Below are 26,800 nucleotides of genomic sequence, written 5' to 3' on the forward strand. Positions count from 1 at the left end.
GACATTAAAGATGCCAGAGGTCGGAGTGGTGAGAGGTCAAAGGGCAAAGTCAAGGAATCAGAGGTCAAGGGTGACAAGGACCCGTCAACAGGGGAAGGGGTGGGTCAGAGAGAAACCAGCCACTCAGAGTAGGTCAGCATCGGTCAGAGGTCACAGGGTCGGAGATCACGGCAGAGGTCATAGGGTCGGAGATGGCGGCGTCATTCCAAGGTCGTGGGGTCAGAGGTCGCAGGGTCATTCCAAGGGCACGGGATTGGGCGTCATGGGGTCCTGTGCAGGCTGGCGGGGGTCGGAGGTCACGGGGTCATGTCCGGGGGCTACTCGCAGGCCAGTTTCCCGTCGAAGCTGGACAGGCAGATGGCGAAGGCCTGCAGGGCGCAGAGGGGGGCGCGATAGTCCATGGTGAAGACGTCGGGTGCCACCCGGCCAAACTGCAGCACAATGTACTCGGCTGGGGGGGCAGGGGGACGGGGGTTAGTGGGCGGGGCACGGCCCCCCAAATTCCCATGATCCCCCCCAAACTTCCCCGATCCTCACTCCAGACACTCCCCAATCCACCCCACCAGCCTCCCCAAACCCCCCCATCTCGCCCAAATTCCCCCCAATCCGCACCACCGATCCCACCAAATCCCCCCGATCCTCACCCCAGATACCCCACAACCCGCCCCACCGGCTGCTTCAAATCCCCCCGATTGCCCCCCAAATCCCCCCAATCCACCCCACCGGCCTCCCCAAATCCCCCCAACCTGCCCCACTGGCCTCCCCAAATCCCCCTGAGCCTCACCCCAAATCTCCCCAATCTGCCCCAACAGCCCTGATCTGGCTCCAATGCCCCCCAATCCACCTCCCCCCCCCAGAAACTGCAGCACAGGGTTACTCCGTTGGGGGGTGAGTGTGTTCGGCACAGCCCCCCAAATCCAGCCCAATCCAACCCCCAGGCCCTGTCAGCCAAGGGCGGGAGAGAGGGGGCAGCCCTCATCCCTCCCTTGTCACCTCCCTTCTCCCCCCACCCCAGCACCGGCCTGGCTCCCCCCCCATCTCCCCCCAGTTCCGCCCCTCACGGTCGTGGTCGGGGACGATCTGGAAGTTCTTGACGGAGGCCTGGGTGACGCGGCCGTGGAAGTTGAGCACGTACGACTGGGTCTCCTCGTTCCAGGCCGGCACCTTGTTCTGCAGAACCAGCAGGTTCTGGAGGTTTCGGTTCTGGAACCGGGTCAGCAGGGTCTCGTGTTCCTAGAGAGAGCCAGGGAGCCACGAGGGGGTTAGACCCCAGCGCTGCGAGCTTCCCCACAGCAGTGCGCCAGCCGGGGCTCCCCAGCACTGAGAGCTTCCCCGCAGCGGTGTCCCCGCAGCAGTGCCCTGGCTGGGGTTCCCCAGTGCTGTGAGCTCCCCCACAGCAGTGCCTCGGCTGGGGTGCCCCGGCGCCGCGAGCTTCCCCACAGCAGTTCCCCGGCCCGTGTCCCCAGCAGCCTCACATTTTTGGGGCGGATGCTGATTCTCTCGTTGTCCGTGTTCATGCCGGGGATAATCACAGTCATTTTTCTTGGGGCCCCTGAACCCCAACACATTGGTCTCCTGTTGTGGAGCAGCAGAGAATCTATGACCCTGTCATCGCCCGACATCCCCCCTTGCCCCGAAAACCCTCCACACCCTCCTCATCTCCAAGACAGCGGCCAGCTGGGGATGCCGGCTCTGCGAGCTTCCCCACAGCAGTGCCCCCAGCCGGGGTTCCCAGCGCTGTGAGCTTCCCCGCAGCAGTGCCCCCAGCCGGGGTTCCCAGCGCTGCAAGCTTCCCTGCAGCAGTGCCCTGGGGATCCCGGTGCTGTGAGCTTCCCCACAGGAGTGCCCCGGGTCCAAGATTTTCTCACGTACGTAGCAAATGGCCGCCAGCTCTTGCCGGATCGGAGCTGTTTCGGGGACGAAGGGTTTTTTGTCCGGATTCGTCCCATTATCGAACACCGTGAACCTGGTGCCCAGCAAGTTGGACCTGCCAGGAGATCAGAAAGTCCTGGTCACCTGGAGATCCCTTGCCCAGTGCTGAGATGCGACTGCCTCTGGGGTGGGGCCCGGGGGCTGGGTATGCGGGGACCCCTCGCCCAGAAGGAGGCGCGGCCCCTCTAGGGTGGGCACAGAACCCACCTGACTTTCCCCATGAAGCCGTCCCCGTCCCGGGACAGGTCGATGGGGTCGAGGGAAATGAGGTAATTGGAAGTTTTGCTTTTCTTTCTCTTCCGGCCAGACATGAGAAACAGCTGAGAGAGACAGAAATGAACAGCCTGCCCTGGCCTGTGCCCCATGGCGCCCCCCTCTTCTGCTGCCTCCCCTCAGCCTTTGCCCCACAGCGCCCCCTTTCTCTGCCTTCCCCTGGCCTCTGCCCCACGGCGCCCCCCTCTTCCGCTGCCTCCCCTCAGCCTGTGCCCCACGGCGCCCCCCTTCTCTGCCTTCCCCCAGCCCGTGTCCCATGGTGCCCCCCTCTGCCGCTGCCTCCCCTCAGCCTGTGCCCCACAGCACCCCCCTTCTCTGCCTGCTCAGAGCCTGTGCCCCACGGCACCCCCCCTTCTTTGCCTTCCCCCAGCCTGTGTCCCACGGCGCCCCCTCTTCCGCTGCCCCCCCTCAGCCTGTGCCCCACAGCGCCCCCCTTCTCTGCCTCCCTCCAGCCTGTGCCCCACAGCGCCCCCCTCTTCCGCTGCCTCCCCTCAGCCTCTGCCCCACAGCGCCCCCCTTCTCTGCCTTCCCCCAGCCTGTGTCCCATGGCGCCCCCCTCTTCTGCTGCCTCCCTCCAGCCTGTGCCCCACAGTGCCCCCATTCTCTGCCTCCCTCCAGCCTGTGCCCCACGGTGCCCCCCTCTTCCGCTGCCTCCCCTCAGCCTGTGCCCCACAGCACCCCCCTTCTCTGCCTTCCCCCAGCCCGTGCCCCACGGCGCCCCCCTCTTCCACTACCTCCCCTCAGGCTCTGCCCCTCAGCACCCCCCTTCTCTGCCTTTCCCCAGCCTGTGTCCCATGGCGCCCCCCTCTTCTGCTGCTTCCCTCCAGCTTGTATTCCACAGCACCCCCCTTCTTTGCTTGCACCCTGCCTGCGCACCACAGCACCCCCTTCTCTGCCTCCCCCTAGCCTGTGCCCCACAGTGCCCCGCTTCCCCCCCACCATAATTCCCGCCCCCCGTTACCTTCCTCCCATCGTCTCTCTCCAGGTGAAGGTAGTAGAAGGGGAAGACGCCTTTGTCCACCCCCTTGCGGTCCCGGCTGATGCGGCACCGAACGGTCACCCCGGGGGGCGCCGGGCGCAGCACAAACCCCTCCAGCTCCTCCGGCCGCGGGGGCCACGGGGTCCCCGGCGCCAACTCCGGCAGCTGCTGGGGAGGGAGAGGGGTGAGGCCTGCAGGGGGCTGGGGGCAGGGGAGTGACGAGAGGCCCGGGGTGGGGAGCCTGGGCCGGGGGTTTCATGGGGCCGGGGGCAAACGCCCAGGGCAGATACTAGTGCAGAAGGCATGTGTGGGGCACGGGGGCCTCGTGCAAAGGGGTGCAAGAGGCCATCCCGGTGGGGGGCAGCCGGGCACAGGGGCGTCCTCTGGGCACCCCCCCCCGTGTTACCCCACCCTTACGCTGGGGGTGTCGGGCTCCAGCGCGGGCTCCAGGGATCTGCAGAGGATGTCGAGGTCTCCTTCCTCCTCCTCGTTGCTCCCGGGGGGGCTGCCGAGAGACCCTGGGAGGGAGATGGGGGGGGGGGAAGGTCAGAGAAAGCCCAGGCCCCCTCCCCCGCACAAAGCCGCCCTGAGTGCCCCCCCCCGAGAGCCCTCATCCCATGAGCCCCCCTCGCCGGCACACATACACCCTGGCCCGCCCTACCCCCCACCCCACCGGGCGCTCCCCCCACCTCACCGCTCTGTCCCAGAATCCTTTGCACCGAGCCGAACCCGGGCCCCCATCATCACAGAGGGGCCAATCAATCCACCCCCACAGCCTCCCCTACCCACAATGCCCCTCTTCCTCGCCCCCCCCCCCGCAACTCACCTCTGCTTGGGAGCTTCCTGTCCTGTTTCCTCTTGACAGGGGAAGGGGGCACTGGGGGGTCCTGGGGCGGTTGCCCCTCCCCCTCCGAGTCCCCCTCCTGGGCTGACTCCCAGCCCACAGCGCCGGCCTCCAGAGGGGCGTCCCCATCGCTGCTGTCCTGAGGGTCTGGGGGGACGGGGGGGGGGTAAGTGCTGGAGCAGGACCCCCCCCCCACGCCGAGCTGCTCTCACCCCGGCCTTGCACGGGCGCTTGGCAGTGACACCCCCTTGTGCCCCCTCACACACGAGGGCTGCACCCCCCCCTTCGCACACCCAGCTGCACGCCCCTCTCCCCCCCCGGGCCCCTTGCACCAGGGCCGCAGTCTCCATGAGCCCCCTTCGCACGTCCAGCCCTGCCCCGCTGCCCCCCACAGCCCAGATCCCCGCAGTGTCCCACCTCTGAACTCCACGATGACAGAGGGGACTCGCTCCCCTCGCGCGGGCGACGGGGCCTTCGGCTTCGAGCTCCGGGGGCGTCGGGCGTCGGCGCGGCCAGCTGCGGGGCAGAGAGGGGGCCAGGGGTAAAGGGGGGGGGGTCAAAGGGCACGCTGTCCCCTTTAAAAGGCCAGGCCGGGCACATCATAGCAACCGTTGCTAAGGGGTTCGGAGTGTCACAACACAGCAACAAGGTGGGGCATCCGCTGCAACGGTTGCATAGCAACAGAACTGGGCATGCAGCACGGCAACGGTTGCACAGCAACAGAGTGGTGCCTGTCTAAAGGTGGCAATGGTTGCCTGGCAACGGACCGGTGCACATAAAATGGTGCACCTGCATGGCAACGGTTGCACGGCAACGGTTGCACCCGTTTCCCCGGCCCGGCCAGGCCGGCGGCCCCCGCTCACCCCCTCTCTGCTTGGCCGGCCAGCCCCGGCGCCTGGAGCTGGGCGCCGCCTTGGCCTTGCTGATGGGCCGCGTGTCCTCCAGGACGGCCTCTTCCAGCTCTGCGTCGGAGGCACCTGGATGGGGGGGGCAGAGAGTGAGTGGGTGGGCGGGTGGAGCTGGGGGGGTCCCACCGGGGATCCCCACACCCAGGATCTGCCCCTCCCCCTTTACCTGCGGCCTCCTGCGCAGCTCGGGGGCCCCGGTCCAGGTGCACGGAGCTGCCCCAGGCGTCAGCAGGGCGATGGGCCTCCGGGACCGACTCCACCAGGAAGGGGTTGCTGGTTCCTAGGGGCAGAGAGAGTCCGTCACCGCCCGGGCACCAGCCCCGCCCCCCGCAGACAAGCCCCGCCCCCATCAGATAAGCCCCGCCCCATTGGGTGAGACAATGGGCGCTCTGCCATGCTACAGTTTAGAGTGGGTGGGGCTTAGTGCCCATCGGCCACACCCCCAAATCCCATACTCCTTTACCTGGGCCTAATTACTGGAAGTCCCGCCCAAAACAGACAAGCTCCACCCCTTCCCTGCCCTATTTTGGTTAAGAGGGGGAGCAGTTCTGCCCTTTGTATGAGGCCACCTGCCAGTGGGCGGAGGCTAATTGCTATCAGCCCTGCCCACAAATAACTGGCCACGCCCACAGTTACCACGCCCCTTCTCTCTTTTTCCTATGGGATGGCTGCCCGCACTACGGCTGGTAGAGGCGGGGCCTAGTTCTTGGAAGCACCGCCTACCCTTCGCAAGCCCCACCCCCAAAAAGACCCGCCCCTTCCACCTCTCTCTTGACTGACAGAGGGATACCAGGACAGCCACTTCCTCATTGGCAAACCACACCCCCATGGACAAACCACGCCCCTTTCCCCTGCCTTTTTCTCTGACACAGGCAAACTGTTAACCCTCCTTGTGGCGTTACCTCTGTCAGGGGGTGGGGCCTATTTTTTGGAAGCCTCGCCCCTAATTGACGAGCCACGCCCCTACCTTAGGTTTGGAGGAGGGAGAGTCCCGCCTCCACCGTGACCTGACTGTATGGGATTTCACCAGTCAGCCAATCAACCCAGTGAAGAAACAGGGCTGAGACCAGGGGGGAACTCGTTACACGGGTGAGGACGGAGGCACCCTGGCTCCCGCCTCTGCCCCCGTTCTCACCGTTGCAGAGGCTGTGGTCACTGCAGGACTCCATCAGGGGGGTGCGCTCCTCTGGCCGGCGCCCCCGGCGGCCCGTCACCTTGGCATCGGGGTTGGCCTGTACCATGAGCGGCTCCTGGCGCTTCCGGCGCTGCTTCTTCTCAAAGATGCAGCGCTGGGGGTGGGGGGGAAGGGGGCAGGAGAGGAGAACAGTCCCTGGAGGCACTGCCCTGGGGTGACACCCCCCCACCCCACCTTGGGATCCAGCTTCAGCCCTGATCCCCTCAATCCCAGAACCCCCCGGGGGCGACGGGACACCACTCCCAGCCCCAATTCCCTCGAACCCAGAACCCCGTGGGGAGCCAGCCCTGATCCCCTCAATCCCAGAACCCCCTCGGAGGCACGAGGGCACCGCCCCAGGCACCTACCTGCAGCTCCAGCTTTTGCTGCCGCAGGGAAGCAGGCTCCTCGCCCAGGCCGCTGGAAGAGAAGGAGCCGGGGGCATTGGGCGGCGAGATGGGGTGGGAGGGCAGGCGCTGGTAGGAACTCCGCGCCATCTCGCCGCTGACTGTGCACCCAGGGGCCACCCCAGCAGACCCTGCCTTCGCCAGTCCCAGGGGCTGCTGCGGCCGGGGCACGGGGGCGTTCCGATCGCCACGGCGCCGGGGTTTGTGACATCATAAGTGCCCCCAGATGTACCCCCGCCATGCAGCGCTGGGATGCGGCCCCTCTGGGGTGGGGCATGGGGGCTGGGTATAATGGGACCCCTCGCCTGGTGCTGGGACACGGCCCCTCTGGGGTAGGGTCTGAGAGACTCGGGGGGGTTCAAAGCAGGGGGACTCTAAGGAGGGGAAGTTGGGGGCCTTGGCCTGGGGAGTCCCCTGGAAGGGTATAAGAGACCCTGGGGGGCCCAGCATAGAGACCCTTTGTTTAGAAACGGGGCAAGGAGCGATCCCAACAAGTAGGGAAGGGGGAATGAGGGAAGCAACAGCTGCTAATTAAGCCCCCCCCCCGATAAAACAGGATTAGCTCATTAGGGATTAATGAGGACCAGACAGGCTGAGCGCAAAGACAACCTGCCCCGAGCATACTACACCCCCCCCCGGTGCATCGCCCCCCCGCCCCTTAACGCACCCCCAGACCCCCATCCCATCCCCAAGCTTACGTGTCTCCCCGCCCCGCTGCGTTCATGGTGGGGGGGTGGTCGTGGCCGGACTCCGGCTGGGCCTGGAGGAGAGAAAAATTCACTGAGCACCACAGGACTTGTTCTTGGTTTCCCCTTGGACACATGGAACCCAGGAGTCCTGGCTCACAGCCCCCTCCTCTCCCCTCCCCTCCCCCTGCTGTAACCACTAGACTCACCTCCCTGAGCAGGGGAGAGAACCCAGGAGTCCTGGCTCCCATCCCCTCCCCCCCCCCCCCCGCCACTCTAACGACTAGACTCCCCTTCCCTCCCAGAGCAGGGGAGAGGTCCCCTGCTGGATTCCAGACCCACTTTTCATTCTGGCTGTCAGCCTTCAGGGATAGGAGCGGGGCGTCCCCCCACCCCAATCTCAGACCTGCGAGCGTTGAGGGGAACGGGGATACCGGCTCCGGGTCTGGCTCCAGCTCCGGCTCTGGCAGGTCTGACCTGGGGGGGTGGGGAGAGGAGGATGAGATCTGACCCCTTCCCCCGCAGGCCCAGCCCCCGGCATGGGGAGCCCATCGGATTGTCTCCTCCATAATCGGCTTTGGTTTCTTAACCTGCCAGGCCCCGTGGCCGGGTTTAAAGGTGCCCATGTCGCATGGGGCCAGGGCAAAGACAGTCCCTGCCCCAGCTGAGATCAGGGCCCTGTCGTGCCAGGTGCTGCCCAGACCCACGGCGGGAGAGAGCCCCTGCTAAGGGCAGGACAGGCCCATGATTTTGGGGGGTCACCTAGGAGGGGATGGGCTAACCGGCAGGGAAAGGGGAGGGGAAGGTGTCTGTGTGTCTGGGGGGACGGTGGTTGTGTGAACCCACTTCCTGCCCCCCATACCCCTTTACACACCCACCCCTCGCCCCCCAAGCTGAGCTGGTCCCAGGCCCCTTCCCCTCCGGGGAGGGGGCAGGGGGAAATCACCCCATGCTGCTTGGGGTCAGATCATCCCCCTCCTGCTCCTCACTCCAAGGGGGACCTCACAGCAAACTCCCCCCCCCCACTGCACAGACACCCCCCATCACCTCACGGGGGGGGGGGAGCAAATATTTTGCTGCCTTCTGATTGGACAGTGGTCACCGTGGCAGCGCTGGGCAACCAGGGATGAAGGGGAATTCCCTCCAGGACTCTTGGGTTTCCTCTGCAGGGACTGGCTGGTGGGGGGCGGGGGGGCAGGGAATGGGGCACAGGGCCTTTCCCCTCTAGGGGGCGCCGGCTCCCACCCAGCCCCAGGGCGGGGGATGGGCTGGCTGGGGGGGGCGGGGCCTGTCCCCTCTGCCCTAGTCGCCCCCTTCTGACCCCCGTTGCCTCTTTACTCTCTCTTGGCCCTTTCCCGGGGTGTAGCAGCCAGGTGCGGGCAGAGGGCGTGGCTGTGCATGCCAATCTCGACAAGTGGGCGTGGCTAGGCGGGCAAGTATCACCCAGGGGGCGTGGCCCGCCCGGGAGAAAACAACGGGGAGCAAGAGGGGGAAGGGGGCGTGGTTTGCCGCGGAGGGGGTGGGGCATACGCGGAAGGGCGGGGCTCTGTATGCAAACGAGGGGGCGGGGCATCCGGGCCGCAGGAAGCGTCGTTTCCGCTGCTCTCTTGTGTCGAGCGGAGCCGGAGGCTGGAGCGGGGCTGTAGCGTGAGTCCGGGCGAGACCCCCCCCCCCCTCCCCGGGATCCCCCCCCGGGCATTCCCCACCCCCCCACAGCTGTGCTCGCCCCCGGGCTCTGCCACTCCCCCGCGCCAGGGATTCCCCCCCCGGGCTCTACCCCCCCCGGGAATTCCCCTCCCCCCGCCGGGCTCTGCCCCCCCCCGCCCATCCGGGCTCCGCCCCCCCCCCCGCCCCGGAGATCTCCCCTTCCGGCCTCTGCACCCGCGGGGATCCCCCTCCTCCCCCCACCGCCGGGCTCTGCCCCACCCCCGGGATCCCCTCTCCCGACTTCACCTCCCCCTGCCCTGGGGATCCCCCCGAGAATCCCCCTCCCCTCCCCGGCTCTGCCCCCCCTGCCCCTCCGGGCTCTGCCCCACCCCCCCGCCCCAGGGATACCCCCCGGGAATTCCCCTCTCCCCCCCCGCCGGCATCTGCCCCCCCCGGGAATTCCCCTCCCCCTACCGCCAGGATCTGCCCCCACTCCCCTGCCCCGGGATCCCCCCCTTCCTGGCTCTGCCCCCCCCGGGAATTCCCCTTCCCCCCGCCCCGGGGATCTCCCCTTCCGGGCTCTGCACCCGCGGGGATCCCCCTCCTCCCCCCACTGCCGGGCTCTGCCCCACCCCCGGGATCCCCTCTCCCGACTTCACCCCCCCCGCCCTGGGGATCCCCCCTGAGAATCCCCCTCCCCCCCCGGCTCTGTCGGCTCTGTCCCCCCTGCCCCTCCGGGCTCTGCCCCACCCCCCCGCCCCAGGGATACCCCCCGGGAATTCCCCTCTCCCCCCCCGCCGGCATCTGCCCCCCCCGGGAATTCCCCTCCCCCTACCGCCAGGATCTGCCCCCACTCCCCTGCCCCGGGATCCCCCCCTTCCTGGCTCTGCCCCCCCCGGGAATTCCCCTTCCCCCCGCCCCGGGGATCTCCCCTTCCGGGCTCTGCACCCGCGGGGATCCCCCTCCTCCCCCCACTGCCGGGCTCTGCCCCACCCCCGGGATCCCCTCTCCCGACTTCACCCCCCCCGCCCTGGGGATCCCCCCTGAGAATCCCCCTCCCCCCCCGGCTCTGTCGGCTCTGTCCCCCCTGCCCCTCCGGGCTCTGGCCCACCCCCCCCCCGCCCCAGGGATATCCCCCGGGAATTCCCCTCTCCCCCCCCGCCGGCATCTGCCCCCCCCCCGGGAATTCCCCTCCCCCTACCGCCAGGATCTGCCCCCACTCCCCTGCCCTGGGATCCCCCCCTTCCGGGCTCTGCCCCCCCCGGGAATTCCCCCCCCGCCCCGGGGATCTCCCGTTCTGGGCTCTGCACCCGCGGGGGTCCCCCTCCTCCCCCCACCGCCGGGCTCTGCCCCACCCCGGGATCCCCTCTCCCGGCTTCACCCCCCCTGCCCTGGGGATCCCCCTGAGAATCCCCCTCCCCTCCCCGGCTCTGCCCCCCCTGCCCCTCCGGGCTCTGCTCCACCCTCCCCGCCCCAGGGATACCCCCCGGGAATTCCCCTCTCCCCCCCGCCGGCATCTGCCCCCCCCGGGAATTCCCCTCCCCCTACCGCCAGGATCTGCCCCCACTCCCCTGCCCCGGGATCCCCCCTTCTGGGCTCTGCCCCCCCCCCGGGAATTCCCCTCCCCCTCCACCGCTGGGCTCTGCCCCCACCCCGGGAATTCCCCTCCCCCCCCATCTCTGGGATCTGCCCTCCCCCGCCCCGGGAATTCCCCTCCCCCCACCCCCAGGATCTGCCCCCACCCCCAGGGAGCCCCCATTCCCTCCTCTCTTGGGGGCCCCTGGATTCGCCTTCTGCCCCCCAGGAATCCCTCTGGAATCTGCTCCCCAGCCCCTCCTCCTCCACTCTTCTCCTTTCCCCCCCCATCCCCCATGGGAATCCCTCTGCCCACCTGCAAGACCTGCCCCTCCCCCCTGAGGTCTTCCCCCTCCCTCACTCCATGGGGATTTCCCCCCCCCCAGCACCTCCCCTCCCCCATCTCCTCTACTCCCCCCTCTCCAGGGGGATTCTCTCCAGCCACCCCCTGGGTCTGTCCCCCAGCTTCCCCCTCTCGGTTTTCCCCTGGGGTCCTCCATGGGGATCCCCCCGCCTCACCCCTGAGATCTGCCCCTCCGCTCACCTCCCCCCTTCAGCCCTCCTTGGGATCCCCCAGCCCCCCTTGAGATTTTCCCCATCCCCCCAGTGCCCACCGGGGATCTCCCCCTCAATCTCTCCCATCCCAGGGGATCCCCCAGGCTCCTGCCTTCCAGCCTGCCCCTAGCTCCTCCCCTGCCTGGTCTTGGGGGTCTTTTCCTCCCCTTTACCCCAGGGACCCCCCTCAGACCCCAGCACAACCCCTGGGTTCCCCATTTAGGGTTTCCCCTCATGAGACCGAGTTGGGGGTGAGCCCACACAGGGACCCCACTTCCCCAGGCAGCCACCCCTTTTGGAGAAGTATCCTCTGACGTGCCCCCCCCCAGCTTCATCCTCTCCCAGCACAGAGACCCCCCTTCTCTCTCTGCCCCCAATAAGACAGCAGATGGGGGTGAGCCCCACATATTCCAGGTGCCCCCTGCTCACGGAGAGACCCTTCCCAGCCTCCTCCTGGTCCCCCCCACCCCATAACACCCTGTTCTGTCCACCACCCAGGACTGGGACTCCCTGCCCCCCAACATCACAGCAGTTGGGAGTGAATTCCATATAAGGATCCCCCCAAGAATGAGACCCCCCCTTCTCAGCACAGGGATCCCATGTACTCTTTGCCCCCTAACATCTTAGAATGGGGTGAACCCCACAGAGGCCCCCTGCTTCAGGGAGTTTCCCCACCCTTGAGACCCCCTGACCCACTCCCTGGGCTCCAGCATCCCCCCCCACCCCAGCAACACCCCCTTCCATCCCCTGCTCATTCCCCACCCCACATACAGCCGACCCCCACCCCAGCTGACCCTCCCCTGCTAACCACCCGCCTTTCCCCTCCCCCGTTCTCTGCAGGCGAACTCCAGAAACCATGCAGCTGTCCTGGCTTTTGGCCACTGCCCTGCTTGCCGTTGCAGCGTCTGTGCCCATCGACCGGCCCAAGGCAGAGAAGAAGGCGGAAGAGACGCCCCCAGAACCACCGGTAAGAGGCCGGGTCTCGGCCCCTTTTCAGACTGGTTGTCGCTCCATCACCTTGTAGCAGGGAGTTCCGCTGGCTTATCGCCAAGGCTGAGTTGCTTCTATGTGTCTGGGGTACCCGTCTGGCCTCGTGTCTGAGCCCCGCAGGATCTTTCGCACTCACTCCGCTCCTGTGAGCTAGGGCCGTGCTATTCTTCCATGTTGTAGACGGGGGGGAAACTGAGGCATGGGTCACCGCCCGAGCCTTCCCTCTCCCCGAGCCCGGCCTTCTTTCTATAAAACCTCTCGGGCATTGGAGTTTAGCTGCTAGGGGGTGTCACAGACTCACGGGTCGTGCCCACTCTTGGCCCCATACGGTCCCTGGGATGAACCCCCTTCAGTGTGATACCCCCGCCCCCCACTTCGTCACAGGGGGTCACGACGAGACCTAAATGTGTGAGGCAGGTCTCCCCCTCCCAGCGCCACCCAGTCCCGGGTTCCCACCCCTTCCTTTGATGGAGCGCTGGTTTCCGATGCAGTCTCCCATGGTTTGGCCCTGATTCTCTTGGGGAATAACCGGAGACTGGGCGGGTGCTAGGAACCCCGGCTAATAACGGTTCGGCCAAAACCAACAGATTCCCAACACACACACACAGCCTCCCCCAGGTGAGGGCGAAGGGAAAATTCTAGCTTGTGGGTGCTGAGAAGATAAATCAAAGGGTTTCCTGTTACGGGTGTTACAGCTGGAAAGCTGAGGGCCCCCCACTTACGGGGCTGCGTGTTTGAATTTAACAAGACCACTAACTCGGCTGGAATAGGATTGAAGTCAGATAATAAATAAATTCTTCATCCGGCCGGCGCACAGAGGAAATGCACGTGACTCGCGGCGGCCCCCGAATTCAGCTCGGCTCTGACGCGCTCCCCCAAATTCAGGCCGGGGACGCTGGCTGGGGAGGAAGAAACCCCTTGGAAGTTGCTTTGGCTCGCAGCTTTGTTTGAAAATGATCAACTGACCTAATCAATAATCCAAGGACATCTGGTTGCTGCTGAGATCAGCTGTTGCCGTAGTTGGCTTTTAGCGGCTTAGAGGTGAATGAAAACATCGGTGCACTGTTACGTGGATTACGCCTCGGCTTGGCCGGTTTGATTTTTATGGATCGTTTCAGCAGCGAAAATCTGGGTTTATCTTTACGCCTATTTTCAGCTTTTCTCAACGTCGGTTTTCACAGGGGCTCAGAATTCGGAAAGTGGAAAGCTTTCGAGGCGTCAAGACGCGCATGGTCAACGTCGCGTGGCGAACCAAGCCACGGAAATAGCCTTCAATCAAACCGTACTAGGCTTCCCAGCAGTGTTTTCTCTCTCTCTTTACCTCTCTGGGCGTTTCGATTTGCCTCGACAGCGCCGGTGTTTTCTGTATGTCCGGGGAAATCGCCGCTTACGATCCAAAGTTGGATCCTGTCACCGCGCCTCTTTACCGAACACGCCTGAATGTTCCCTGCTCGTCTTGTCAATTACCGATCTGATCATTAAGGGAATCATTAAGAAAGGGGTAGATAACCAGACAGAAAAGATCATGTTGCCTCTGTATAAATCCGTGGTACGCCCACATCTGGAACACTGCGTGCAGATGTGGTCGCCTCCTCTCTAAAAAGATAGATTGGAATTGGAAAAGGCTCAGAGAAGGGCAACAAAAATGATCGGGTTCTGGAACGGCTGCCGTATGAGGGGAAATTAATAAGACTGGGACTTTTCAGCTTGGAAAAGAGACTCCTAAGGGGGGATATGATCGAGGTCTATAAAATCATGACTGGTGGGGAGAAAGTAAATAAGGACGTGTTTACTCATAACACAAGAACGAGGGGTCACCCCATGAAGTGAACAGACAGCAGGTTTAAAACAAACAAAAGGAAGTATTTTTTCACACAATGCACAGTCAACCTGTGGAACTCCTCGCCACAGGAAATTGTGAAGGCCAAGACTATAATAGGGTTAAAAAAAGAACTAGATAAGTTTGTGGAGGAAAGGCCCATCGATGGCTATTAGCCAGGATGGACAGGGATGGTGTCCCTGGCCTCTGTTTGCCAGATGCTGGGAATGGGCGACAGGGGATGGATCACTTGATGATAACCTGTTCTGTTCATCCCCTCTGGGGCACCTGGCACTGTCCACTGTCGGCAGACAGGATACTGGGCTAGACAGGCCTTTGGTCTGACCCAGTTTGGCAGCTGTTATGTTCTTATGATTAATTTCAGTTTCATCAGTTACAAACAAGATCTATGATCAAGCCTTTAAGGCAGAAGACAGTGATTACAGGAATTCCTGATAAGCTAGAAGCATCTCTCGTTAGCTTATTAATTACGGACAACACCTGCCTCTCAGCAATGAAAAGAAGTCTCTCTCTGGGCTGAATCAATGCGGCCAGAGGGAGAGGACACACGATCCATTAATAAAAATTTAATGGCGTCTCCCACCCAGTTCGGGGGTCCTGAGATGAGACCCCAGACTCCCCTTCCCTCACCCCCGCGGTATTCCAGGACCAGCATTAACCCTTTTGCACCTGCTGGCAAGCATTGCAGTGTACGGAGGGAAACTGAGGCAGACTGTGGCCTACTGAAAAAGATGACGGAAAATTCCCGGCTGGCGCAGGTGGGCAGCACCGCCTGTGGGCCTGCCAATGTGGTTTGAATACAGGGCTGGAGTAGGGTGTTCCTCAGCACTGGACTGCGTTTTGTCTGATCCAGGGCTTTTGCCCTGGTCGGCTGGGGCAGCGCTACCGGACGCTGAACCAGACCCCGGCTCTCGGGGTCGCTGGAGCTCGGAAGTCCTGTCCCCAACCCCCCCCCGCCCGCCACCAAGCCCAGGACAGGAGCTAACATGTAGCTTGTAGATTACACACAGCGTTGGCCTGGCGGGACGTGGGCCCAGCTCCAGTGAAGCCGGGAGGCTCGGGTAGCTCCGGTGTGTTTATTCACAAGCGGCGTCAGGGCAGCCCCTGGCTCCGCTCGGGCCCGGGTCGGGCTCCGTCACCGGAGGGCTGCTGTGGGCATGGTCACGTTTTGGCTGGTGGGTTCTGGGAAGGCGGATCGTGACAGGACAAGGAGTAATGGTCTCAAGTTGCAGTGGCGGAGGTTTAGGTTGGATATTAGGAAAAACTTTTTCACGAGGAGGGTGGTGAAACACTGGAATGCGTTACCTAGGGAGGTGGTAGAATCTCCTTCCTTAGAGGTTTTTAAGGTCAGGCTTGACAAAGCCCTGGCTGGGATGATTTAATTGGGGATCGGTCCTGCTTTGAGCAGGGGGTTGGACTAGATGACCTCCTGAGGTCCCTTCCAACCCTGAGATTCTATGAAGGCTCTCCTCTTGGGAGGATTATGGTAGCGCTGAGCGCCCCCCACAGCTTGACTAGGCAAAGGGAGGATCACGTACAGAAGGGGAAACTGAGGCCTAGCCCCCCTCCCCGCTCTAACCACTAGATCCCACTCCCCTTACAGAGCCAGGGAGAGAACCCAGGAGTCCGGGCTCCCAGCTACGAGCCCCTCATGGTGCAAATAAGGCGTCAGCTGAAGCAGGACGGGCGACCGTGTTGTGTGGTTGCTGTACGTCCCTGGCAGATTCAGTGTGTCCTGGGGAGATGGGGGGCAGATCCGGGGCAGGGGGGCCTGTGGCCTGACCTCTCGCTGTCCCTCGGCAGGACACGGGGCTATATTATCACCGCTACCTGCAGGAGGTGATCAACGTGCTGGAGACGGACAGCCACTTCCGGGAGAAGCTGCAGGCGGCCAACGCCGAAGACATCAAGGTGAGAGAGATGGGATGCGGGGCCTTTCCCCTCTGGGGGGTGCCCTATCCAGCCCCAGGGTGGGTTGGCTGGGAGGGCGGGGCACAGGGAAGGGGGCGTGTCTTTTCCGGCCCCAAGGTGGGCTGGCTGGGGGGCGGGGCATGGGAAAGGGGGGGTGTCTTTTCCGGCCCCAGGGTGGTTTGGCTGGGAGGACGGGGAAGGGGGCCTGTCTTTTCCGGCCCCAGGGTGGGTTGGCTGGGAGGGCGGGGCATGGGGAAGGGGGCGTGTCTTTACAGCGGCTCCTCCCTTCTCTCGGTGGCAGAGCGGGAAGCTGAGCAAGGAGCTGGACTTCGTGAGCCATCACGTCCGCACGAAGCTGGACGAGCTGAAGCGCCAGGAGGTCTCCCGGCTCCGCATGCTGCTCAAGGCCAAGATGGACGCAACCATGGAGCAGAGTGAGTGGGAGCTCGGATGCCTGGGTTCCTTCCCCGGGAGGGGAGAGGGTTTTAGTGGGGCAGGGGAGGGCTGGGAGAACTTGGGTACTTTTCCCAGCTGTGTCAGTGGTACCTGGTGAACTTTTACCTTTCCCTCCCTGCCTCAGTTTCCCCACCTAAGCAAGGGAGGATGGGGGCCAAAACCCCCCAGAGGGGAAAGGCCCCGGGCCCCATTCCCTGCCCCCCTGAGCCAGCCAGTCCCTGCCGTGGGGTGGGAGCTGGTGCCCCCTAGAGGGGACAGGCCCCGGGCCCCATTCCCTGCCCTATGTCTCCCCCAGATGTGCAGATCGATCACCTGGGGCTGCTGAAGCAGTTCGAGCACCTGGACCCCCAGAACCAGCACACCTTCGAGGCCCGTGACCTGGAGCTGCTCATCCAAGCGGTGAGTGCGGGGGGAGAGGTGGGAAGGAACCAATTCTTCGGGGGGGATGGGGCAGGCTGGGGAGGGGGCAGCTGGGGGGTTGGTGGTGTGGTTCATGCCATCCTCTTCCCACATACAGTGATGGGAACCCGTCCCCGCACGGGGAAATCCCCTCCTGTTAACCCTTTAACGCCCTCGTGGGGGTCCCCTTGGATCCACTGGACTCGCCCAGCCTCGGGTGGGGTGTAGAGGGTGGGGGCAGGTGAGTCTGCCCCCAAGCAAGGGTGGAGAGAACAGGATGTGATTGGGTCAGAGTAGGGGGGGCTGGGAGCCAGGACTCCTGGGTCCCCTCCCTGGCTCTGGGAGGGGAGTGGGGTCTAGTGGTGAGAGCGGGGGGGTGTGGGGGGACTCCTGGGAGCCAGGACTCCTGGGTTCCATGCTGACAGCCGCCTCTCTTGCAGGCCACCAAGGACCTGGAGAACTACGACGCGGCCCATCACGAGGAATTCAAACGATACGAGATGCTGAAGGAGCACGAGCGACGTGAGTACCTCAAGTCCCTGGACGAGGAGAAGCGGCGGGCGGAGGAGGCCCGGTTCCAGGAGCTGCGCCAGAAGCACAAGGAGCACCCCAAAATCAATGTGCCGGTAAGGACCCCCAGCTGGACGGGGGCAGAGCAGGACATGGGAGTTACTTGGGGAACTCCTTGCTGCAGGATGTATAGGTATGTGGGGGGAATGCATTTGCCTGCAGGACCTGTTGCTGCAGGGGTCACAGTCAGCATTAATCTGCAGAACTCCCTGCGTGGGAGGTTACCCCAGAGAGCCCACCGCTGTGGGGGATGGGAGGTGAGGGGGGTCACCTGCCTCTGTCCAGCTCCAGGGACACAAGCCACTAGAGGGTGCCACGGAGCCAAGGGCCAGGCTTACGCTGAATTCATCTGCGGAACTCCCCGCTGCAGAGGGCGGAGGTGGTCTCCGGTCATGGGCTCGGGGAAATTAGCCCCCTCTTTCCCCCAGCTCTGGGAAAATATGGAGTAATTGCAGGGGGAAGTCAAGAGGGGGCAGAGCCTGAATGATGATTGGCAGGTGGGGGCTGGGAACCAGGAGACCTGGGTTTTATCCCCTCCTCCCCTTGACTCTGCCCCCTACAGGGCAGCCGAGATCAGCTCAAGGAAGTCTGGGAGGAGACAGATGGGCTGGACCCCAGCGAGTTCAACCCCAAGACCTTCTTCAAACTGCACGGTGAGGGGCCTATCTCTGGCCCTCCCCCCCCCCCCCGCAATACCACCCAGCCCCGCCACAGGAAACCCAGAGTCCTCTGCCCAGCTCCCCGCTCCATGTGGGGGGCAGCGCCCCCTGCTGGGGAGGTCACCCCCAGGGGAGTCGGGCACATCCTGTCCTCTGTTCAAGGGATTTAGGGGCTGGCAGAGGGGGTCAGGTTTGGTAACACACTAGACCCCTTGGAGTGGAATCGGGGGAGGAGGAAGGGGGCTGTAGGAGGGAGGGCTCCCAAGCCACCTCTCCCCCCAGCATTTTCACACAGAGCCGGCCGTCCCACCCCATAGTGGGTGGAGAGAAATTGACAACCCCCCCAAGCCCCGCCCCGGCGTATTCAGCCCTTGGCCCCCCTGCGGAGCAGGGTGTGGGGTTTGACACGGGACGTCTGGCTCCTGGGGAACTAGGAAACTTGTCACCTGTCGGGAGTCACTGGGGGAGAGCGAGGTGGGGCTGGCGCCTCCTAGAGGGGAAAGGCCCCGGGCCCCATTTCCCCGCCCCCCTGAGCCATCCAGTCCCTGCGCTGGGGCCGGATGGGAGCCGGCGCCCCCTAGAGGGGAGATTCCCCTGCCCCAGCTGCGCTCACCCCCCCCCGTCTGTTGCAGACACGAACAGTGATGGGGTTCTCGACGAGCAAGAATTGGAAGCGCTTTTCACCAAGGAGGTGAGCTCCCCCGGGGAGCTTGGGGGGGTGAAGGCCTCTGGGCAGGCGGGGCCTGGAATCCAGGGCTCCCTATTATCCTTCCTCCTGGACCCCAAGGGAGTGGGTGTGCTGAGGGCGGGATGTGCGCATCTGGGGCAGGAGGGGTAGTCGGACAGCAGGGGGCGGCAAACGGGGGGAGTGTTTGTGGGTGGGGAAGGGAGCTGGAATGGGTGGCTGGCGGCAAAGGACAGGAAGGTCCTGAAGAGCAGATCTTCTGTGGGTCTGTATATTTTTTTTTTTTTTGCGGGGGTGTGGGGGAGCTAAGCTATGGGGATAGCAGTGGGATGGGGTTGAGGAACGGGGGGGCTGAGCTCTGGGCAGGCTGGGTGAGACAGACTATTGGGGGCAGCGGTGGGATGGGACAGGCGGGGCAGAGCTGTGTGGGGGGGTGGAATGAGCGGGGCTCTTGCAGGCTGCGGTGGGGGGACGGGGCTGAGCCGTGGGGGTGGGTGGGCGGGGCGAAGCAGCCAGGCAGGGGTTGATCAGGTGTCTTCCCCCCCCACCCCCCCAGCTGGAGAAGGTCTACGACCCCCGGAACGAGGAGGACGACATGCTGGAGATGGAGGAGGAACGTCTGCGCATGCGGGAGCATGTCATGAAGAACGTGAGTGACTCCCCCGGCCCTGGTGGCGGGGGGGAGGGCCGCAGGGCCCTGGGGTGGGGGTGGGGGTCCTGGCCCTCAGTCTATTGTAGGGGGTCCTGGATTCGATGACTGTCTCTTGCCCCCACGCTGGGCCACTGGGTGCGTCCCCCACAGCGGGGCCTACCGAGCCAGGCTCCTGGGAGAGCCCTGCAGGCCCCCGGCCCCCCCCAGACAGGGTTGGCTGGAGCCGGGGCTGGGGGAGCCCAGGGCTCTGTCTCGCCGGCCCGTTGTCCATCAGTCCCCCCTTCTCAGGAAGGGGGGGGGTAGTTTGAATCCTCTCTGCCCCATGGCGTCTCACGAGGGGAACCAGCGGCAGGGCAGCAGGAAAAGGCGTTGTGAGGGGCCCCCAAACAACGAGCCGCCCCGGGGGCTCTGCCTCGTCACCTTAGCTGGGCCACTTGGGGGATCCCCCAAGCCTCACAACTTGAGGTTCCGCCCTGCCTTCCCCCAGCTTAGCTACCCCTTCCAGGCCCCCCCCCAAAATCTGTCACCCCACGTTCTTCACTCCTGTACCCACCCGGGGTTCTCCCCTCCGCTTCGCCGCCCCCGAAGGAGGCAATTCTCTTTGGCAAAAAGAAACCGGAAGCTTTAGTTGATACAGGGGCTTTTGGCCACTTTCTTTCCTGTGCGGACCCCTAAAACCGTTTGGCTGCAGGGTGCAGACCCCGTTGGAAATCTTAGACATAGGCATCTACACGGCCTGCAGCCTTAGGGGTTCAGATCCCCGCGCTGCTCTCCCTGGGGGGCATCCGGACCCGGCTTGCAAGCTTAAATGGCAAAACCAACACAGCGAAGGGGCACACGGGCCCGTTCAGCCGCTCTGGAGAATCAGCACCTCCAAATTGGAGACGGTGGCCCTCTGTTACCAGATGTGTCCATCACTTTGGGGTGTGCTCGTTTAGTAGGGTTACTCTTCTGGGGGGGGGGGGGGTCCTGTAATGATATTAACATGCTGCTTGTGTCATTTGTGTGTCCATCCTTCTGCCAGCCCCCTCCCCGTGGAGCGACCCTGCAGGGCCTCGGTTCCCCAGAGCTGGGTTCCTCCAGCCCTGGGACTAGACGAACACACCCACACCACACCCCCCACGCAGCAAGTCTGAGCGGCCTGGGTCAATCAGCACCTCCCAAGCTGATCCCCTTGTATGTCCCTGTACTCCGTGGGTGGGGTTAAGCAGCACTTTCAGCTGCCCCCCCGCCCTCCCCCACGTGCCACGGGTTTAACACGTCCCTATCCCACTTCCAAGTCACAATTGTAGGAGCAGGTTTCAGAGTAACAGCCGTGTTAGTCTGTATTCGCAAAAAGGAAAGGAGTCCTTGTGGCACCTTAGAGACTAACCAATTTATTTGAGCATGAGCTTTCGTGAGCTACAGCTCACTTCATCAGATGCATAACCCACTTGAGGAGCAAACCCCACAGTCTTTGTGGGCACGACAGGGACCTTTAGCTTAGGTAAAAGAAGCGTCGTTGCGGAGTAAATGGGGGAAGCTGAGAACACAGAAGAGTAAAGTTCAGAAAGAGAGAGAGAGAGAATCATAGAATCATAGAATATCAGGGTTGGAAGGGACCTCAGGAGGTCATCTAGTCCAACCCCCTGCTCAAAGCAGGACCAATCCCCAATTAAATCATTCCAGACAGGGCTATGTCAAGCCTGACCTTAAAAACTTCTAAGGAAGGAGATAATGTAACCAGCTTAACCATAAAAAGAACCGGAGGACTTGTGGCACCTTAAAGACTAACAGATTTATTAGAGCATAAGCTTTCGTGAGCTACAGCCCACTTCATCAGATGTGTAGAATGGAACGTATAGTAAGAAGATACATATGTACATACAGAGAAGGTGGAAGTTGCCATACAAACTGTAAGAGGCTAATTAATTAAGATGAGCTATTCTCAGCAGGAGAGAAAAAAACAAAAGAAACAAACAAAAAAACCCCCATAAAAGTTATTTATTGACTAACTACTCAAGGAGAGCTAAGCCAACATAACATACACTTGTGAAGGTGAGGTGGAAAGGAAATCAGGGGGGATCTCACCCTCCCTGAAGCTTGAACTGTTTGGGGTTCGCAGGTGATGGGGGTAGATGCGGGTCCTGAGGGCAGGAGACAGGTAGAGCCCCCAGCATGCTCAGTCAGGAGACGATGGAGTCCTAGTGGAACTGATTTTGGGTCTATACATCAGAACCCTTACTTGGGCGTAGGTAGGGGGTTTTGTAGAGAAAATACAATGTTCAAGGGAGAACACTAGATCTGTTTCTGGGTAAACTGCTGACTCAAGGGTTTTCTTTAGGCTAGACAATAGGAGCTGATCACTCTTGGCTCTGGGTGGTGGTTTCTTCCAGGGAGCTCACAATGCAACTAGGCTGCTTCAGTATTTTGGATCTCAGTCAAGGATTTATTACTAGAATTGGTCTGATAACGGCCGAGCTGGGTGTGTGCAGGCGTGGGCTCATTGACATTTAGAGCAGAGGTCTCCCATGATGCAGTGCGTCCCTGCTTTTCTGGTCCCAGAGTTCAGGGCAGTTCTCTGTTTTCCATTCTGTATGCTAATGGAGATGTCTTAATCTTGTCAGGAGGGGTCTAGGTGTGTCTCCCATCCGCCCTTCACTGCTCTCTGCGAGCCTTTTCTCTGATCGGTTTTGGTTCAAGAAGAGACTTGTGGTGGGGGTGTCTTTCGTGAGTCAGACAGGCTAGATACTGTGCCCAGGTTCCCCAAAAACACAGAGCTGACTGGTATCACCTCTCCTGGATGAAAGTGGACGGCTGTCCCCAAGTCAGGGGGAGCAGCTGCCCTTAGTGGCCGAGTTCGAGTATCTAGGGGTCGCGTTCAGGAGTGATGGGGAGCAGGGCATCGACCGGCGGATTGGGGCGGCGGTGATGCACCAATCTGTGGTGGTGAAGCAGGAACCGAGTTCCTGGACGAAGCTCCTGGTTTGTAGGTTGCTCTAGGTCTCCATCCTCGGGGCGTGAGCTTTGAGGAATGACCGAAAGGGACGAGATCGCAGGTGCAAGCGGCGGAAATGAGGTTTCTCCGCTTCCTTTCCAAGACAGGGTGAGGCGCTCAGCCCCACAGGAGGGCCTCGGAGCAGAGCCAGGAAAAGCAGCATAAAGGGAAAAGAAGAAGGAAGAGGAAGCAGTGAGGTGCTCTTGACCGTGGTTTCTAAGCGTGTCAATCCTGCGGGCCCCGGCACCTCCGCGGTGGGCATTTCGTCTTCCCCGCTGTATGTTCGAGGTCTTGCCTGGACGCCGTTCGGTCTCCGAGTCAGTTTCTGAACAGTAAAGCGGGAGGACGGCTGCGTCCCGTCTTGTGCATTGACCGTTTGCTGTTGTCCCAGGCCCGGTTCTGCAATAGCCCGAAATTCTTAGCTGCTTTTCCGATTCTGTCTCTTCCGCCTGAAGGTCAAGGACCCAAGTGGCAAAAGCTGTCAACGAAATCCGAAAAAGACCCACGTGCCAGTTATAACAAAGAGAGACACTGGGCCGATGGATCTGGCACCAGATCTCCGTCGCTACTGGGGACTATTCCAACCGGGAGTTTCCCCGCGGGTCTTCCCAGTGAGGGACCCTCTTTTCTCTTGTAATTCTGACCACACCATATGTGTATGCATGACGGTGTCCACCCCCTTTTCCCTCATCTGGCCTCCTGCACCCCACAAATAGCGGGGTGCCCCGTTTCCCCCCCTAGGTAGTTGCTCTGTGCCTCTTAAGTCCTTGTTCACGTCTCTGTGTGCGGCAGGACAGAAAGTTCAGTGACGCTACGGTTGTGGGCCAGTATGCTTCCTGGCTGTCTCCTCGCCCGCTGGCACGTCTCTCTCTGTCATCTGGTGACGTCGCTGGCATTGGGTCGCCCAGACAAGCGTTCTCCAGCCTAGTCGGGCAAAGCTCAGGTCTTAAGGTGTTGGCCTCGCGATCCAGTCGCGCTTTATTTATATCCCTCACGCTCGTCCCTCCCAAGTACGCGTCGATCGTCCATTTCTGTCCTCCTACAATTGAAATCTATTGCGCCGTCCCTGGATTGTCAGAAACAGCATCTGAAGTGACCCCAATGTGAGGATCAGTTAGTTCGTTTCACCCTCCGTTTGCTGCAGTTTATGTGCGTAGCGCTGGTTCCTGGCCTCAGATGCCTGTCCGGAGTCCCTGGTGCCGGCAGATCAGTGGGTCGCAGCGTCTTCGTTGGGTCGTACGTGTCCATTTTCGGTGCAGCTCGGCATCCTGGGAAGTCCAGAAAGATCCATCTCTGGGTACCCAGCACGTTGCCCGTCTCTGGGATGTTTCTCGATCAAGCTGTCGGATCAGCGCGGCTCAGAAGCCACCGTCTCGTTTTCCAGCGAGTGATCCATGTTGTCCGTACTCCCTGTAATGCTCGCGTCCGGGGTGATCCACAGCCTCGCCCGGGGGGGTTTCCGTTTTTTGGGGGTTCCCCGATCCAGCCCCCGGCTCCAGTACCTGCTCTGGTCTCCCATGTGGCAGGGAGAAAAATCAACCACCCACCCCCTCACCAACACGCAGTCACAATGCCAGGGGGATGGGCACAGAGTTAGACAGAAAATTACCATGTTGGGGGCCCAGGATGGGAGACAAGGGGGGTGGATGGGGAGGCAGAGAGAGGGGTGGGGAGTTCTGGGGGGGCCCAGACCCCCATCTCACCCCTTTATCTCTCTCTTTCTCCCCCCCCCCACCCCCCACCCCCCAGGTGGACTTGAACCAGGACCGGCTGGTGACGCTGGAGGAATTCCTGAAATCCACTGAGAAGAAGGAGTTTAACGAGGCCGGAGGCTGGGAGGTGGGTGTCAGGGTGGGGTGCAGCTGGGAAGTAAAGATTTGGGGGTCTGTGTCTTCTGGGGTTGTTGGGCTCTCTTGTGTGTGGGGGGGGGGAGTCTGTGTTGTCTAATGCAGGGGTGGGGGGCCGAGTGCGGGGAGGGGCGGGGTCGATCCCGGCTCTCACCTCCCTCCCCCCCCCGGCCCCCCAGACGGTGGACGAGACCCAGGTGTACTCGGAGGCGGAGCTGCAGCGGTTCGAGGCGGAGCTAGCGGCCCAGGAGGTGGAGCTTGGCCGGCGGGCGGAGCATCTGCGGCGCCAGCATCAGGATCTGCAGGAGCAGCAGGTCCGGCTGGACGCCCAGAAGAAGGAGTATCAGCAGGTGGGGGCGCTGTGGGGTCCCCCCCGCCTTGCTCCGTCCACCAAGGGGTGCGGGAGGGAGAGCGGCTTTGGGCCCCCCTCTCCTGCCTAAGTTGGGGATTCCCCCCCCTCCCCTGGGGAAGTGACACTGCAGGGGGTGGGGGCTGCCCCCCCTTCCACGTGTCTGCCCCCCGGGAGTGGGGAATTATGGGGTGGGGGGAATCAGCTGGCCCCCTCTTTCCTCCCCCAGCTGTCACCGGGGGGGGGCGGGGGGTATCTTGCCCCATTAGCAGAGCGCGCACTCTCTCTCTCCCCTCCCCCCATGTATCTGTCCCCGGGGGCGGGTATTTGGGGCAGGAGGGGGCAGAAACCAGCAATTCCTGGGGGGGGGCGGGGTAAAGGCGGCCCCGCCTCCGCCATCAGCAGGGGCCAGTGTGGGAGCAGGCCCAGGCTTAACCCTTTCCTCCCCCCTCCCAGGCCGTGCTGCACATGGAGCAGAGGAAATCCCAGCAGGGGGAGGCACCGGCGGCTCCCGACCCCGGGGAGGAGCTGAAATTCCAGGCCCAGGCCCCGCACGCCGCCCCGGCAGGTAAGACGGAGGCTCAGGACTCCTGGGTTCTCTCCCCAGCTTGGGGTGGGGAGTGGGGTCTAGTGGTTACAGCAGCGGGAGCTGGGAGCCAGGACTCCTGGGTTCTCCGCTCTGGGAGGGGAAGTGAGGGTCTAATTGCTTGGTGCCAACCCCCCTTCTCCTGTCTCCGTTCCAGAGCCGGCCGCACCTGCAGCCCCAGCCCCTGAACAGAACCACGTGGAACCTCCCCAGAACCAGGAGCCGCCACCACAGCCCGAAGTCCAGATCCAGTGAAACCCTGTGTGAGCTGGAGAAGGGCGGGGGCCTCGTATTGGCCCTGCCCCTCCCTCTCCTGGGCCCTACCCCTCTTCCTTCCCCACTGGCGCAGGGCTGGGGTCCTAGTATAGCATCCAGGCCAGAGGCTGTGTTGTCTGCAGTCCCTTTTTTGGCCACTGGGGGGTGACATTGAGTCTTGTCTGTTTTTTGGATCAGGGGCCTCAGTTGGAGCTGGGGGCTGCCTTCCTGCCCCATAGTGCTGCACTGCAGTAGGGGTGTTTCCCAGCTTCCCCTCCCTCCCCCCCCAAAAAGCCTCCTGCTTTTAGGGGGTGGGTCCTGGCTGCTGCCTCCACCCACAGAACCCATCTCCCCATGTTCCTAGCTGGGGGAGAGGGGCATTTGAATGGGGAAGCACTTGGGGTTTGGCAAAGAGGGGGTGGGTGTGTGTCTTGATTGGAGGTGACAGGGAGCCCCCCAAATTCTCTCAGCTCCCACGTGTTTCCACATTGCTTGTGGGCCTCCCCCTCATTGCCCCCTTTACTAAACCCCCCTCCCCCCCTGTGCTGGTCGCGCTGATGAAATAGATGAAATCCCTTCCCCCCCGCATTGTCCTGAGCCCCTGGGCTTATAGCGCAGGGGGATAGACACCCCCCCACAACCCCACTTAAAATCCTTCAGTCCCTGGCCGCCTTGACGAGCTGAGTGGGGTTCACTTGACGACTTCCCCCCAACTCCTATAAAATTCTAGATGCAGTATTAACACCAATAGAAACAGGTTTGTTAAAAGTGGGGGTGGAGCTTCCTGGGGGGGGGCGTAGCTTCCCCTGAGCCGGCCCAGACCCAACCGGCCCAGGGGCAGGGTGGGAGCAGACCCATGTTAGAAATTATGGGACTTGGTAACAGATTGTTCTAATCATGGGCATTTTGGGAGAGACTGGGGGTGGGAGGGACAGGACCTAGACCTGGCAGAAGTTTGCGGGTGATCTGCTGGGGGATAGACCCCATGACACCCTAGCAGCGCTCCTCAACTGCTGTGGAATGAAACTGATCAGCCCCCTGGTTTCTCCCCAGCTCTGCCCCCCCCCAGACTCATAGCAGCTCTAGGGGTGCTCTGCTGTCCCCCAAATCTGCAGTCTCTGCCCTGTAGCACAGGGAGCGGTCATTTGTGTCTTTCCGCCTTGCTGTTTTCCCCCATAAAGGGATAATTTAAGACATAAACTGGTCTCATTTTTGGGCTCGTGGGTGGCGCAGGGGGATGATTTTAGCCGGTGCTGGGTCTGACAGACTGGAATCCTCTGTCCTGGGCTCCAAAGGATGTCGAAGAAGCTGAGAAAGTGGAGAAAAGGCCGTTTCCAGGGTGGGGGGTGTGTGAGTTTTTTAATTGGTTTACTGAGCGAAGTGAAGGGGTGGAACCTGTGTGGGACTATTTTCTTTAAATCTGGCCTCAAACTCCCACTTGTTCCTGCCTTGTTATCCTGCTGCCCCTTGCAAATCCTGGGAGATTCTTCCATGCTATGAAAAAAAATATTTTTTCCCCCCACACAACACACAGTCAACCTGTGGAACTCCTTGCCACAGGATGTTGTGAAGGCCAAGACTATAACAGGGTTCAAAACAGAAAGGTCCATCAATGGCTATTAGCCAGGCTGGACAGGGATGGTG

General features: G+C 62.5%; 2 protein-coding genes across 3 annotated transcripts; one reads left to right on the forward strand and one right to left on the reverse strand.

Annotated features, from left to right (window-relative positions):
* Positions 1 to 317: 317 nt before the first annotated feature.
* On the reverse strand, positions 318 to 6,607 carry TULP2 (TUB like protein 2). The gene is given in 14 exon segments (XM_077840196.1): positions 318 to 451; positions 1,062 to 1,233; positions 1,476 to 1,547; positions 1,549 to 1,575; positions 1,873 to 1,987; positions 2,140 to 2,252; positions 3,167 to 3,352; positions 3,602 to 3,702; positions 4,011 to 4,175; positions 4,446 to 4,544; positions 4,892 to 5,005; positions 5,103 to 5,216; positions 6,072 to 6,225; positions 6,479 to 6,607. Coding segments are annotated over 14 exon segments (1,695 nt in total).
* A 2,164-nt stretch (positions 6,608 to 8,771) lies between these two features.
* NUCB1 (nucleobindin 1) lies at positions 8,772 to 26,356 on the forward strand. 2 transcript variants are annotated; one of them, XM_077840400.1, is made up of 13 exons: positions 8,772 to 8,850; positions 11,821 to 11,947; positions 15,614 to 15,721; positions 16,023 to 16,155; positions 16,473 to 16,576; positions 17,017 to 17,202; positions 17,709 to 17,799; positions 18,438 to 18,496; positions 19,047 to 19,139; positions 23,869 to 23,958; positions 24,146 to 24,316; positions 24,772 to 24,883; positions 25,059 to 26,356. In XM_077840400.1, the coding sequence occupies exons 2-13, from the start codon at positions 11,837 to 11,839 to the stop codon at positions 25,154 to 25,156; spliced, it is 1,356 nt and encodes a 451-aa protein (XP_077696526.1). In that variant the 5' UTR covers positions 8,772 to 8,850; positions 11,821 to 11,836; the 3' UTR covers positions 25,157 to 26,356. The 2 variants fall into 2 exon arrangements, with proteins under 2 accessions (XP_077696526.1, XP_077696527.1); XM_077840401.1 differs by having other exon boundaries at positions 15,647 to 15,721.
* Positions 26,357 to 26,800: the final 444 nt, after the last annotated feature.

Source organism: Eretmochelys imbricata, chromosome 23, assembly GCF_965152235.1.
Source record: "Eretmochelys imbricata isolate rEreImb1 chromosome 23, rEreImb1.hap1, whole genome shotgun sequence".
NCBI classification, from domain to species: Eukaryota; Metazoa; Chordata; order Testudines; family Cheloniidae; genus Eretmochelys; species Eretmochelys imbricata.